This window comes from Cervus elaphus, chromosome 20, assembly GCF_910594005.1.
Source record: "Cervus elaphus chromosome 20, mCerEla1.1, whole genome shotgun sequence".
In the NCBI taxonomy this organism is placed as follows: domain Eukaryota; kingdom Metazoa; phylum Chordata; class Mammalia; order Artiodactyla; family Cervidae; genus Cervus; species Cervus elaphus.
In genome coordinates this window covers 38,309,839-38,325,933 of record NC_057834.1, presented here as the reverse complement: position 1 = coordinate 38,325,933, position 16,095 = coordinate 38,309,839, and the positions used below count along the sequence as shown (strand labels likewise).

At 37.0% G+C, this 16,095-nt stretch overlaps 1 protein-coding gene across 6 annotated transcripts in view; it reads right to left on the bottom strand.

The window, feature by feature from the left end:
• Positions 1-16,095, bottom strand: part of ASH1L (ASH1 like histone lysine methyltransferase) — a 201,577-nt gene that overhangs the window by 115,572 nt on the left and 69,910 nt on the right. For all 6 annotated transcript variants that reach the window (XM_043875874.1, XM_043875873.1, XM_043875872.1 and 3 more), the window contains one exon: positions 4,388-4,489. In XM_043875874.1, the coding sequence (XP_043731809.1) occupies positions 4,388-4,489 (102 nt within the window). The remainder of the gene's footprint in view (positions 1-4,387; positions 4,490-16,095) is intronic.

The following is a 16,095-nucleotide window of genomic DNA, read 5'->3' as shown; positions in this document are numbered from 1 at the left end:
TCTACATCTTTCTTGATTTCCATATGACATCTGACATTAAGAGGCTTCTATGACATGTCCTCTATTTTTTATATTAAAAAAACTATTTAAAATTTTATGGCATTCACTGACATCTTTTCATCCACTTTCTTCTCAAATCTAACGTATCTTAAATCTCCAACTCTGTCATCTTTTCAAATTACACTTTCTCTCTGGGCAACCTCATTCACTGACAGATTTAAGTTTATATACACACTGCTAGATCCGTACCTCTACCACAGGCATCATAAACTATAAACCACACCTTCCAAATGGCTAACATTTCTATCTCAATAACCCAAAGGCAGTTTAATATATCCAAACCAAAAGCCATTATCTACTGTCTCTACACATTTCTCACTCAACAGTCCATTCTCCATACTGTAATGTTATGGATTTTTCTAAATGCACATGTGGCACACTATATTATTATTCATAAATATCTGCCTGCTCCTCCCTTGGTAGGATTATACTTCCCATACTTCTTTGACATAAGACTTAACCAATGTCACTTGCTTTGGCACTGAAATATGAGAATTAACGTATATTACCTCTGGACAGAACTTTTAAAAGCTAGTTAGTGCATTACTATGGTCCTTCACTCTCTTTCATAAGACAAGTAACACTCCAGATACATAGAAGCTGCTCCATCAGACTTGATACTAGAGATAACATGGAGCAGAACCATCATGGTCATATAGCATGAACAAAAAATGTCTTTGTTGTTTTAAGTCACTGAAATTTTGGGATTTTTTTTTTTTTTAAGTACTGCAAAATCTAGCTTATTCTGGTTGATACAATACATCAAATACTTTTCATCTTCCTTGTTCAAAATCCTTTGATAGCTCCCAACTGCATCTATAAAAATATCTCAATTCTGTCAAATAAGAAAATACATCATATCTAATAAAATCCATTATTACTTTCACAACTTCATGTCCTTGTCCCACCCGTCTCCTTCAATTATAGTAGCATACAGGTCACAATTTCAGTACGTCAGTGGTTAGTAGTTGGGTACCTCTGTGTGTCATAACAGTTTGTATACTGGCCTGTTACAAAACTTAATACTTTTTAATTGGTGAATATGTCTGAATCCTTGAGGGCAGGAACCTTATTTTATTCATGCTTGTATCCCCAGTGCTTTATACATATAGTAACCCTAAATAAGTATTATTTACTAAAATAAAACATTTTGGTGATTTTCTTCATAGGTGTGTCTCTTATTGAAATCTAATTCATTTTTTTCTTTGGGAGTTGGCAAACCTCTTCTTTAAAAAGATAGTAAATATTTTAGACTTTTGAGGACACACACAATTTCTCGCACATATTACACTTTTTTCTTTCCCTTTAAGAAAACAAAAAAACCCTTTAAAAATGTAAAATCAATTCTTAGCTTGAAGACTGCACAATAAAGAGGCCTTGGACAACATTTAGTCCATAGGCTGTGGTTTGCTGAACCCTGGTCTAGGCTGATACCATCAAAAGTAGTCACTCATTGTGAAAGAGTTTAAGAGTCTCGCCCAAGTAGTATAAACCACAAAGTACTATGAGAGACAAAACTATCATTGCTATTTCAACTCCACTGTATCTTTGGCACTATGGTACTAATAAAAACTTCAAATATGGTTAAGATAACCATCAAATAAAAATTAAATACCATATTGATACAATTTGACACTGAGGCCTTATGCTGATGAAGAAATGAAATTTTCTGATGTTGGTGCTAGCGGTAAAGAATCCGCCTTCCAGTGCAGGAGACAGAAGAGATGCAGGTTCAATCCCTGAGTTGGGAAGATGCCTGGAGAAGGAAATAGCAACCCACTCCAGTATTCCTCCCTGGAGAGTCCCATGGACAGAAAAGCCTGGCGGGCTACAGTCCATAGGGTCGTAAAGAGTCGGACACGACCATGCATCACAATCATACATCATTAAATGATCTGCTAAGCAAAACCACATGGACAGAAAGCTAAGAAACAATATGTCACTTCCTTGCTAAAACTTTCAAAGGCTTCTAAGTGTTATCAATAAGACTCTACATGACTGGTCCTCACATACCTCTCCAGCTTCATATTCAGTTGCTGTCTTTATTCCAACCACACTGGCTCCTTAATTTTTTAAACTTACTGCTCTCCCCTTTACATATATTACCCCCATTGCTGGGAATGAGACTCCCCATTTTGCCTGATAATACTGATAAATTAAAAATGATTCCCTACTAATTGAGATGCAAATGTAGAGAACAGACCTGTGGAGAGAGCGGGTGACAGAGCGCGGGGCAGACTGAGAGCGCAGCACTGACGTACACACACCATCATGTGTGAAACAGTGGGAAGTGCTGCATGGCACAGGGAGCCCAGCACGGTGCTCCAGGTGGCCTAAAGGGGGGGCGGGGGATGGGCAGGAGGGAAGCTCAACAGAGAGGGGTATGTGTGTACTTACAGCTGATGCCTGTCAATGTACAGCAGAAACTAACACAACACAGTAAGGCCGTTATCCTCCGACTTAAAAATTAATTTTAAAAAACTCCATGATTTCCTACTCTCCAATCCTCTAAAAAGGTAGAAGACATATATCATTCTCTACTTTTTTTTTTTTTTTTTTTGGTAAACACACATACTATCAGTAAGAAGAAAACTGAGAGCACAATCTGTATACTGTATAAAGTATAGAGATATGTTATACTGTATGAAGAGGTTAGTGTAATGTTAGTTGCTCAGTCATGTCCAACTCTTTGAGATCCCACAGACAATAGCCTGCCAGGCTCCTCTGACTGTGGAATTTTCCAGTCAAGAATACTGGAGTGGGTTGCCATGCCCTTCTCCAGGGGATCTTCCTAACCCAGGGACTAAACTTGGGTCTCCCATATTACAGGGAGATTCTTCACTGTCTGAGCCACTAGTGAAGCCCCAGGAAGAGGTTATATATATTAAAATACATAAATGACAATTTTTAATGGTTGATTTGAAATAAACATTAATAGAGGTTCTTCTTACAACCTCAAATTGTTTTACAAATCTCAAAGATGTGTAAATGCTACTGGAAACCATCACTTTACTAAACAACTTTATATATATCTGTCTTTATTAGATAGCTCCAATCTGCAGTCCCTGTTATATTACATACCCCATTATCTCAATTCAACTTTCAAAATCTCTATTTTTGTGTATGCCTATCTTTGTAACTATTCATTTTGAATTATTCCTTCTAAACTACATCAAAATCACTATACCTCTACAAACTTTCAGTTATACGATAAATTAAATACTAAGGATGCAATACACAACATAAGTAAAATTAGCACTGCTGTATGTTATATATTAAAGTTGTTAAGAGAGTAAACCCTAAGAGTTATCATCACAAGGAAAAAAATGTCTCTTATTTTGTATCTGTATGAGATGATGGATGTTCACTAAACTTATTGTGGTGACTCTTTCATGATATAAGTAAGTAAAATCATTAGGTTGTACACTTTATACAGTGTATATTATATCTCAATAAAACTAGAAGAAAAAAATAAAATCACTATACCTCATGGAGTATGCTTAATTGGTCATAAAAGGGGACTACTGTTTTATTGTTTCAATGTGTGGGTGCTTAGTCGCTCAGCTTTGACTCTTTGTGTTCCCATGGACTAGTCAGACAGGCTCCCTCTCATGGGATTCTTCAGACAAGAATAATGGACTGGGTAGCCATTCCCTTCTCAAAGGGATCTTCCCAACCAAGGGATCGAACACGGGTCTCCTGCATTGCAGGCGGATTCTTCACCATCTGAGCCACCAGAGAAGCCCTATTTTACAATATACATTATTATTCTCATATTGCAGGACCATTTACTTGTTTTTTCTATAGTATAATACTGCGAGCCAATTTAAATTGCAGTCTATAGTGTAAATCTATTGTAAGGGAGTTCCCTGGTGATCTGCTGCTAAGTCGCTTCAGTCATGTCCAACTCTGTGCGACACCATAGATGGCAGTCCACCAGGCTCCCCCATCCCTGGGATTCTCCAGGCAAGAACACTGGAGTGGGTTGCCATTTCCTTCTCCAACGCATGAAAGTGAAAAGTGGAAGTGAAGTCGCTCAGTCGTGTCTGATTCTTAGCGACCCCATGGACCGCAGCCTACCAGGCTCCTCCGTCCATGAGATTTTCCAGGCAAGAGCACTGGAGTGGGGTGCCATTGCCCTGGTGGTCTAGCAGTTAGGATTTGGCTAGAGGTTCAATCCCTGGTCAGGAAACTGAGTCCTCTCATGCTACATAGAAAGGCAAGGCCAAAATATATATATATATATATCTTTTTTTTTTTTTCAAGTCTGTTCACAAGTGACAGTTGGGAAATTATCTTAAGAGTCTATTAAAACAATAGCACTTACCTGTTGAAGAAGTACTCTCAGATGAAGACCTCTTTCGTGTAGGGCTACAGTTTGTGCTCTCTGATGGTCGCTGGGAAGACTTATCTGAGGCTGGCTGGGAACCTGGAGAGACAGGAAAAGATAGAAATCATAGGAAAATCCAAGTCCAGAAATAATGTGAAACCGTTCTGTGTTAGAACTGTAATATTTTAGCTGTTGCCACTGCAATTCTCTGTAATAATATGACTTTCAAGTTGACAGTAAGAGTACATTACTCGAAGGAGAAATCACACTGGATGTTGCACACAGAATTTCACAGGTCTCATATACATAATTTACATTAACAGAGGAAAAACTAGTTATAGTGGAAGGATGAAAAAATATATGATTTAGTTTTTATGTATTACCACTATCAAACATATTATTAAGATATTTATCGATAAAAATCACTAGCAATAATCTGATCAACTCTGTTCCTGATTATTGACTCAAATTCATCGTATAAACTGACAAAACTACAATGCAATTAATTAAGAACAACTGATGCGAGAAAAGCAGGTCCAACCTGAGCATTTTACTTAATGGAATCAGAGATGAAAATTAAAAGAGCTGAACCTCAAATCCACACATGCCATATAATCCTCAGAGATCATTCAGAAGGAATTTGTGATTATCTATGCAACAGACTAAACCTCTTTTATCACTTACACTTAAGGTTCCTTGGTTATACACATAAAAGTTCATGAAGATAAAGAAACTCCATTTCCTTTAAAAAAAAAAAAGTCTCATACTCTTATCAAAAACCTCAAATAAATGCAGCATAATTTACAAAACTCTTACTCAAGAGAAAGTATGTCATTCAGGAAAGATTATTTTCCTGAATAAAATATACTTGGTTCTGATATTGGACTTCTTATACCCTAAAAAAGCCACCTGCTGAGAATACATAATGACCAACTGTTTGTCAAAAAACTAGTAGCAGTCTGAAATGTTCACTTTTAACTTAAAAAAAAACAAAGTCTTACACATAACTGGAGGCTCAAAATGTACAAGAAATTAAATATCTGAAGATGAGATTTTTTTAAAGATCTGTTTCTAAATCAGAGTTAACTCCTTATTGAAATGACTAAATGACTGACAAACAGGACAACGCGGGGATAGAAGAACTCAATGGAGCTAAGTTTCTAATATTTCTGTTTCTGGAAGAAAAACAGTAAACCATGAACTTTGTTTTAATCACTCAGTGTCTTAAATCACATCACTATAAATATTCTTTCAAGCAGGCTTTTTTAGCATTGCTCTGGTGAGATATAAGATGATGTGTTGCCATTCAAGAGTAACAAGTTATATTTGGGGGAAATTGATGTTATGATAGAATATCCCACTTTGGAAACACAGTGATGACTACTGTTAAGCTATAATTAAGAAGCAAGTCTGTTTATTGTTGAATCTTAAAAACAGATACAAAGGGATTTTTAAAAACCAACAATACAATAAATCCCCCTAGAGTGTGGTTCAGATAAGATTTCCATTAAAGAGCTAAACTATTACAATAAAATATCTAAAAAGTAAAAGCCCAGGCATCAGCAAAGACATAAATTTAAGCATTAATACTGAAAAATTCCTATACTGGACAGGACAGATAAGTATTTCCTACTCAGACACACAGCCAAGACAGAAGACAACAGTGGCCAAGAAGCTTGAGACATCACTGAACTCTCTTTATCATTATTCTCCTGATGAATGGGCAAACAATCTTAGATTAAGCACTAGGGAAAGAAGGGATTGGAGAGCACTTTCTATAAAGTCTTCTCTCTCAGTTACAAACTTATATTTATTGAGTATAGTTTATATGTTTGGCACTATCCTAGACATTGTAGAGGTGGGCGAGGGAGAGATAGTAAAAACAGTGTAATAGTTTCTGCCCTCAAGGAGCTTATTTAGGGTCTTGTATGTTATCATGTATTACACTTCAGGTGGCATTTGAGCCATCCATTCTTGAGCTCCGTCTTCAGTTTCTAGGCTATTTGGCAACGTTTCCCAAATTTCTTGGTCATCTTCAAGAAAGTCTTGATGAAGGCTTCAACTATACCTTTGATTATCAGGATATCCTGAGAATCACCCTGCCTGGCCTCACCCACCTCAGGGTAAAAGAGGGTACAGGCACTTTCTTCAAAGCTCCTTCTTTTGGTGGCATCTGGAGCTGCAGAGGAGGCAGTGGGAGGTGGAATGGGGGTCAGATCCCCGGAGACCGTTATTGGCAGCTTTGTACAGCAATTCCTGAGAAACTGAAACAATTGAGAGAGAGATGGCTTAGCTCACTTAGCTTTGGAGCCATTTTTCATTTCCTGAAAGTAATGGAGGCCAGCAGCCTATTTTTAGGATATAATAGGAAACTGGAATAAAACTTCATCCAGGAAGATCCTCAATTTTCATGTTAAAAAGTCTGAATTCCCTGTTCATATAAAGTAGAGCTGTTCTTCATAATTTTTCATATTTAAGGGGGAATAAAGTTGTATCCCTGAAGATACAGATCTCTAGGGCTTGATAATCAGCTGATCTAGACCTTCATTTCACTCAAAAACATTGCTTACAGGAGGAGTAAGAAGAGGAGGGTGTGGATATCTGACGGAAAAAAACATTAACTAATGGTGTAAAGCAATCAAGTTTAAGACTAGAAAATGATGATATAAACTTATTTGAAAGAGCTAAATAACAACCTGTTAAAGACTTTCAAAAACATGTTAAAACTGGCCTAATAACAGAAATCATAAAACATGTTCTCTAATACTACCAGAAACACACTGTTTTATAAGTGCCATTATGCAACTGGGTGCATAGGGGAGAACAAGACAATACCCAGAGAATGAGTATGCTCATTTCAAGAGACCAACATATTTATGTTTCAGAATGCAATGTAGAGTTGAGTGTAGCAGTGTTAAGTACATGAACTATGGAGCACAGTATCCTTAGTTTGACTCCTGGCACTGCTATGAATTGAAAAACAAGATCTAGGCAAGTAAACACACTGGAATGTGCGTTTAATAAAGCATTCTTAACTGACATGGCTGTTGTGAATTCCAAAATGAGATAATGTAAAAAGTTCAGAAGGCTTTGACCGATGTTATACTAATTGGCTCCTTAGGTTTATCATAGAACTTTTAGACTCTAAATACTTAATGATGTCACTGATATGCATAGACAACCACTCAACATTAAAATTAAAGAGGGACAGAGCCTTACATCCAATTAGGAACCAGAACTATTGGAGAATATCAAGCATCTATCTTCAACATAAAGAAGTACTTGTAAAATAAGTACCTCTAATTAAGAATTACTATTAAGATAGGTAACTCCAGGGCTGGTGGGTAATCATAAGGTTGGAAAAAGCTCCTCTGAAGTGTATCTCCTAATTCACTGACTCTTCATCATAGCTTCTCCAGGTTTGGGATTCTATCAATAAAATAAGATGTGCTCAACGGATGAGTCAGAACCAGAAAGTGTTTGGTTCTCTGTTCAGCTCTGTACCAGTGGAGAAAGTAGTTTTCTGCTTCTGTTGGTTGGCTTTTTGGTTCTTCTAAATCACGGCTGATTCCTAAAAGGAGTTACTGCTCTGTTATCATCTCCATCCTGTGACGAATATTTGTTCATGTGTCATCAGGGGTCATTTCATGATGAGACGAGATTGGGCACATTCAGGGTGGTATGGCTGTAGCATCAGCGGTCATTTTAGATCTGCCAGGAGGGATAAGTGAAGACTCTCCACTCCTCACAAGACAGGAGGTCTGTTTGTATTCCAATTCATGAAAATCTGATACTTCCTCAAAGAATACACACGGAGAAGACATATAATTCTAAATATCGGAGAATTCTCACGGAAATGAGTTCTCATTTCTCATTACTTCAGAAGCAAGCAGAGAATATTAATAGGAATTCCTCAATTCACTATTTGGTAGAAACCCTACTGAGCATCTCATCACTCTGATAACAGCTTCAGAAATATATTTAGGAATTCTATACATATAAATGAAGGAAAGAGAAATTAAAGATAAATCATAGAAGTAGTATGTAAATAAAACTGGAATTTAACATAAATGTAAGGTGAAAACTACAAGTAAATTCTTTTCCATCAGTTGAGACATTCATGTAAAAAAGAAGGTGGACTACTACTAAGGAAGGAAACTGAAGAGAGACAATACTATTAATTGGGATAATAATAAGGAAATTAAGAATTTTAAAAAAAAAACTTGGAAATGTGAGGAAGCCTTGCAAGTGGTTTCGACTATGGAATCTCTGGGTTTTTATCTGACCATTATTGGATGAACTTTTAAAGACAAAGACAGGTTTGGGGGAAACATCTGCACCAAATTAGACAAAAAAGATGGTACTTTTATAGCAAAGTCATAAGATGAAACCATGGATAAGAATGTCGAAACTTAAGAAAGCAAAAAAGAACATACCTACATTTAAAAGGGGTTAAGGATCTGGAAATCTTTATATTATACACAAAAACGTGTGGAAACCAAGAAGCTGTTCTCAAGTTGACTGGTCACAAGAGATCTTGACTGATGTCTACAGAGGAGAAACTGAAACAAATCTAAGATAAAAAAGAAATAACTACATTTACAGATGCCCGAGTGTGAGGATAGAGTCATACAGGCAAAGATATCTGCATAAATAGAAAAAATTCCTACTGATAACAGTGTGCAGGAGAGGTGGAAGGTATCACAAAACATTGGAAAAAAGATTCAACGTAATTACTTCACTGAAGCCTTGAATGTCCTAGGCTAAAAAACAAGCAACTTCCAAATGTAAGCTAGCAAAAGAACACAGTGAATGAAACTGACAGCTGGTTGGATAAAACAGGCATTTCTTTAGTCTAAATCTACTATTAAAACTTTAACAACAACCTAGTATGAGTATTGGTTATACTCTGTTGACAGTAACTAGGGAATGGTTGAATAAGCAAACTGTTTCAGGTTTCTAATGCTATACGTATCCTTGGGTAAACTATGGAAAAATAGATTAACCACGCTACACTTGGACACTGTGCAGTAATCAGTCCATAGATAACTATAAATTTATTTTAAAATAACACATTAAAAAGTAATTTCTAAAATTTAAATTGCTCCTTCCCACCAAAACTAAAGCATGTCCCAAAATTCGAATTTTAAGAAATTCCTCTTCTTTTATTATTTATAAGTCAAGACTATTGGTAATGTTTGTTAAATGGTGACTGAATCAAAACTGGTTATAACTAAAATGGACACCATAGGAGAAGAATATGAACATAAAATATCAACCATGTGGAAACCTCTGATCAAGTCTTCTTGTTTCCAGATTCAGGTTCTGAATCCTTCAGTATGGTTCACAGACCATAAGAATCCCGGAAGCTTCTTCTGAATGAGCTGAATGCTGAGATAAGAACTGGTTCCACAATAAAAACAGCTGTTTCCAATTGTGGGAAATTTATTTACTGAAAGCAATACATTTCATCTGACTCATCAATTAAATGCAGTACAACAATGATTCAGAGTCTGTGCTGGCGATTTTTATGCTAAAAAGTCCGTGTTTTTCTCCTTCCAATTAGGTTATTTCTCAGTGTCCAAATCAGATAATTCACTGAAATGGAATTCCTCTGGAAATTCCCAGAACTGTACTAATCACCACAATAAATTTTCTGATTTCATCGCCACATGTTCACACTTCACTTACAAGTATATCTTATACATCACCCTAGAGAAATTGTAAGAAATCAGAAAATTCTGATCAATGCTCACATTCAGTTAAAAAGAAAGTAAGACTCAATATACCGTGCTTCAACCATTATGCTTCTACTATAGTAAATAAACTTTTTCCAAACAAAAAGATTTGAAAAGACCCTGATGTTGGGAAGGATTGAAGGCAGGAGGAGAAGGGGACGACAGAGGATGAGATGGTTAGATGGCGTCACAGACTCAATGGACATGAGTTTGGGTAAACTCTGGGAGTTGGTGATGGACAGGGAGGCCTGGCGTGCTGCGGTTCATGGGGTCGCAGAGTCGGACACGACTGAGCGACTGAACTGAACTGAATAGACTGCAGGTTCTAGCACATGCAGTTAGCTATGAAGTGAAAATGCTGAAAAGCACTGATAGTGTCTGACACTCCAGTCAGAAACTCTTCCTCACCAGTCCTATTTCATGTCTACTTAACAAAGATACTTAAATAAACAGAATTAGTTATCAACAACTGGGTGAAACCAGAAACCTGGCCACATTTAAGAGTATAATTTTACTACAAGTTTATTTGCATCAAGCTGATTTTAGACTGTTACTATATAAGTGTATTAATAGAACAGTATAAAAATTAAAAAATAAGCTATCATTTATAAAATAACTAGTTTTCTTTTCAAAGCTTTCTGAGATCTGTTTAGTTCAAAACTGCTGAAGTGATTAAATCAGTTTGATTCCCTACTATGAAAACAAGGAAAGGTTAAATGCCTTGTTCCAGACTGTGTATCTATCATTTCTGCATGTGCCCTGATCTGATTTATTCAACATAAATGATCAAATAGGCCTGTTTTATTTTAACTAACCCTTATGATAAATCTACTCAACACAAACAGTAAAGAATATTTTTTATTTTTTCCTTAATCAGTTAGAGATTGGCTTCATTTGACAATCAGTACTTTAAAAAAAAACAAAACTAAACATTGTTTTGGAATAAATTTAAGCTTACAGAAAAGTTACAAAGTCAGTTATCATATGTCTTTTACACTCAACTCTCCTTAATGTTAATGTTTTACTTAACTATGGTATATTTGTCAAAACTATGAAATTGACATTGGAATAATTTTTCCACTCATGTTCTTCTCATGTTCCAGATTTTAATCTGGATATCACTGTATTTAGTTATCAAGTCTCCTTAATGTTCTCTGATCTGTGACGGCTGCCTCAATCTTTCCTTGTTTTTCCAGGTCTTTGATACTCTTGAGGAGTACTGGCCAAGTATTTTGTACAGGAGTGGAATATTTCCACTCCTGCTCCTGTTTTTTTTGATGTTTTTGTATGTTTACACTGAGATTAAGGGTTTTTGCACAGAGTAACACAGGAATGAAGTTCCCTTCTATCACATTATATCAGAGGATACATGTTACCATCATGACTTATCATTGGTGAAATTATACTTTCACTCAGTTTAAAGTGCTGTCTGTCTGCTATGGGTCTTCACTGTAAAATTACTACTTTTCCCTTTCCATAATCTGTTCTTGGGAAGTAAGTCACTAAGTTCAGTTCATATTCAGGAGTTAATTTTTACCTTCTTGAGGGGAATAGTCTACATACATTATTTGGAATACTTCTGTAATGATGACCCACTCCAGTATTCTTGCTTGGAAAATCCCCATGGACAGAGGAGCCCGGTTGGACTACAGTCCCTGGGGTCCCAAAGAGTTGGACACAACTGAGAAAATTCACTTTCTATTTATTTACTTAATCAATCATTTCTATCAGCACGGACTCATGAACATTTACCTTATTCCTTAGGTTATAATTGCATAATGTCATTATTTTGTTGCTTAAACTGTTCCAGCTTTGGGCACTGGACAGCTGTTTCAGGATAATAATGTCCCAAAGCTAACTGACCATTTCGGAATACGTCATAAATAAGTTTTTAGACATTTTAACAGGAAAGCAATTTATGTATAATGAATCTATCTCCAAGTTATGTATGGAAAAATTATCAAACTGATGACCGAGAAGATCAATTTAAGATTACATGCAGTTTAGTTATGCTCTTTTTATACTTTAAGAAGGAAAACTATTTGACAGAGACAATTACAGATCGAGAAGATGCAGTTATTTCCTTCACAGAACACAAAATCATAAGGAAAGAGTAAACAATAAACCAATCAAGATTGCTACAATGTTTAAAGCTGTAAGAATTTTAACTGCCCACATTTCCCTATTATTTCCCATTCATTCCTTAACCTCCAGAAATCTAACAATTGTCACTATGGAAATTGCTCTCAGATTACAGAAGATAATCTGCTAAAGCAAACTGTCTCCTTCCAGTCCTTATCTGAATGATCAGCACCTGACACTCCTTAGAACAAAACCCCCTTAGGAAACCCAGTGTGTTCACCCTGAACTTTATCATTCCTGCTCTTAATTTCTTTGCTTAAACAACCACGGATCTAAAACTTTACCTTCAGGTTTGATTTCTCTTTTGAGCTACAGATTCATATATCCCACTAAACAGCAAGAAACTCAAATCCATTTTCCATCTCCAGTCTCCTTTTGCATACCACCTTTTTAGGCTTCCCTGGTGGCTCAGATGGTAAAGAATCTGCCTGTAATGCAGGAAACCCAGGTTCGATCCCTGGGTCTGGAAGATCCCCTGGAGAAGGGAATGGCTACCTACTCCAGTATTCTTGCCTGGAGAATTCCATGGACAGAAGAGACTGGACAGCTACAGTCCATGGGGTTGGAGAGTCGGACATAACTGAACAACTAATATTTTCTTTTAACCACATCACCATTCAACCATCTGCCTGAGAGAGGTATCTTAGAGACATTCTAAAATCTTCACTCTTTCTTTTCTTTACAACTTTAAAAAATCTATTTCTGGACTTCCCTGGTGGTCCAGTGGTTGGAAATTCACCTGCCAATGCAGGGGACATGGATTTGATCCCTGGTTGGGGAGGATTCCATATGCTGAGGGCAACTAAGTTCATGCAGCACAACGACAGAGCCTGTGCTCTAGAGCCCATGCTCCTCAACCAGAAGCCAGCATACCACAACCAGAGAGTAGCTCTCGCTCGCCACTAGAGAAAGCCCACATGCAGCAACAAAGATCCAGTCAACAATAAACAAACAAAATTATAAAATCTATTTCTTCTGAATGTTGTTTTCTCTATCACTACCTTAGTTCAGGCCCCCATAATATTTCACTGAGACAATATCCAAACTGGTCTACCTGATCTTTCTCTAATCCATCTATCAAAGTGCTATCCATATGATCTTAGCAAATCATTCTACTTTAAAACCCTTAATTTCCCACTGCCTATAAGGTAAACTCCAAACTCTTTGGTATCCTACATAAACAAGAGGCTCTGTCTTTCCAAACACATTTCCTGGTCTCATATCAGACTATTTTCAGTTACTTAAGTACAGAATCACGTCTCCAAAATCCTCCAAAGCTTACTTCTCTAAACTCAAAATATCTTCCTGGCTCCTTTTAAGTGAGTACTTCTCTTCTCTGCTCCCTAAAATATGCTGTGAGTACCTCAATTTTAGGAGTTATCAATTACTATTTGCATACATGTTCATATACTCCAATGAACTATAAATTCTCTGAAGGCAGAAATTATATCTTATTCCTTTTGTTTGTATTCTCTGTATCTGGCAAACAACAGACACAAAATAACTGCTGAACGGACAGCTATCATAATAGTTAAGATTAAAAAGCCAAGTCCTTGTATTCCCCATCCCGATCCCCCCTCCCACCTCCCTCTCTACCCAATCCCTCTGGGTCTTCCCAGTGCACCAGGCCCGAGCACTTGTCTCATGCATCCAACCTGGGCTGGTGACCTGTTTCACTATAGATAATATACATGTTTCCATGCTGTTCTCTCAAAACATCCCACCCTCGCCTTCTCCCACAGAGTCCAAAAGTCTGTTCTGTACATCTGTACAAACCCACACAATACTGTAAAGTAATTAGCCTCCAACTAATAAAAATAAGTGAAAAAAAATAAAAATAAAAAATAAAAGAAAGAAAAAAAAACAAAGTTCTTAAGCTTTGCCTAAATAAAACAAATTCTGACTTTCAGTGATCAAATTAGAAGCTATGCCATGATTTAGCATTTTTTCTTTATTATTTTCCTTAACTAAAAATCTTTTTCTCAGCTGGTTTTCTGTGAACAGGTAAGCCAATTTTCATGTCTGTTAAGAATTTCATGTCTGTCAAAGCTGTAAGAATTTTATATGCCCACATTTCCCTATTATTTCCTATTCATTCTTTAACCTCCTGAGGAAAAAAAAACCCTGTTGGTAAATCAAGACACATTTTTACCCACTTAACTAAAGAGTAACTATGAAGAAGAGAGATTCCAAGGTACAGATCAATTAACAAAAGAATTTAAATTAGACTTGTGATAGAATGAAGAATACACGGGATCTCTGTCTCTGATTCCTGGCACAAAACTTCAAAAAAAAATCTTGGAATTTGCTGATAGTAGTGTCTTTGCTATGTCTAAGAGGTGACTTAAGGTGAACCCTAAGCTTCCTTCAGGATGGAGGCTGGTCATTAGAGACCAACCACAAGATTAGACAGTTGAAACTCTGGGTAAACCCAACCTGCAGAGGATGGAGGTGGATTAGAGACTGAATGCAAACATATGGTCAATGATTTAATCAATCATGCCTTTATAATGAAATCCCAATCAAAATTCTGAACCCATAGGCCTTGTGAAGTTTCTTGGTTGGCGAACATAATGATCTACCGGGAGGATGACACACCCTTGTTCCAGAAAGAGGGTATGGGAACTCTGTGTCCCCTTCTCCACACCAGCTATTGCCCTATTCATCTCTTCAATTCCTGATCTGTATCCTTTATAATAAAACTGCAATTGTAATTTCAGTGGTTTCAGTGAGTCCTGTGAGCCATTCACCAAATTATCAAAACTGAGGCCTTAGGACTTTCCTGGTGGTCCAGTGGTTAAGAATCTGTCTGCCAATGCAGGGGATATAGGTTTGATTCCAGGTCCAGGCAGATCCCACATGCTATGGAGCAGCTAAGTCCCTGTGCCACGACCACTGAAGCCTAAGCACTCTAGAGCCCGGGAGCTGCAACAAGAGAAGCCACCGCAATGAGAAGTCTGCATACTGCAACTAGAGAGTAGTCCCCAATCACAGCAACTAGAGAAAGCCCACGTGCAGTAATGAAGACCCAATGTAGCCAAAAATAAAATAAATAACTCATTTCAGGTTTTTTTTTTTTTTTAATGAAGGGTTGTGGTAAGACCTAACCTTGTGGCAGATAGGGCAGAAGTGTGGGTGGATTGGTGACACTGAAACTTGCAGCTGGCATCTTAAGTGGGGGCAGTCTTCAAAAAAAAATCTTTGCTCTTAACTTGTAGGGTCTTCTCTAACTCAAGGTGATCAGTATCAGAATTGATCCAAATTAGAGGAAACCCAGTTGGTGACAGAGAATTGATCAGATTGTGAGAGACTGTCCAACTCTCACATCCATACATGACTACTGGAAAAACCATAGCCTTGACTAGATGGACCTTTGTTGGCAAAGTAATGTCTCTGCTTTTTAATATGCTATCTAGGTTGGTCATAGCTTTTCTTCCAAGTAGCAAGTGTTTTTAATTTCATGGCTGCAGTCACCATATGCAGTGATTTCGGAGCCTAAAATTATAATAAAGTTTCTCACTGTTTCTGCTGTTTCCCCATCTATTTGCCATGAAGTGATGGGACCAGATGACATGATCTTAGTTTTCTGAATGTTGAGTTTTAAGACAGCTTTTTCACTCTTCACAGAGGTCTTAATATGTTTTTATTTTTTTAAAGGAAGGAAATAAGACAGCTTCTTATTCATTAAGCAGATATTTCTGCATATGTTACATTTCCCTGCTATCTCAGTCCCTAAGGTCCCTGAAGCCAGATGTGGATCCATCCTTTCCACCCTAACCCCAATAAATGTCCTCTCGCGTGACTTTATTGTCCATGAAGGTGATA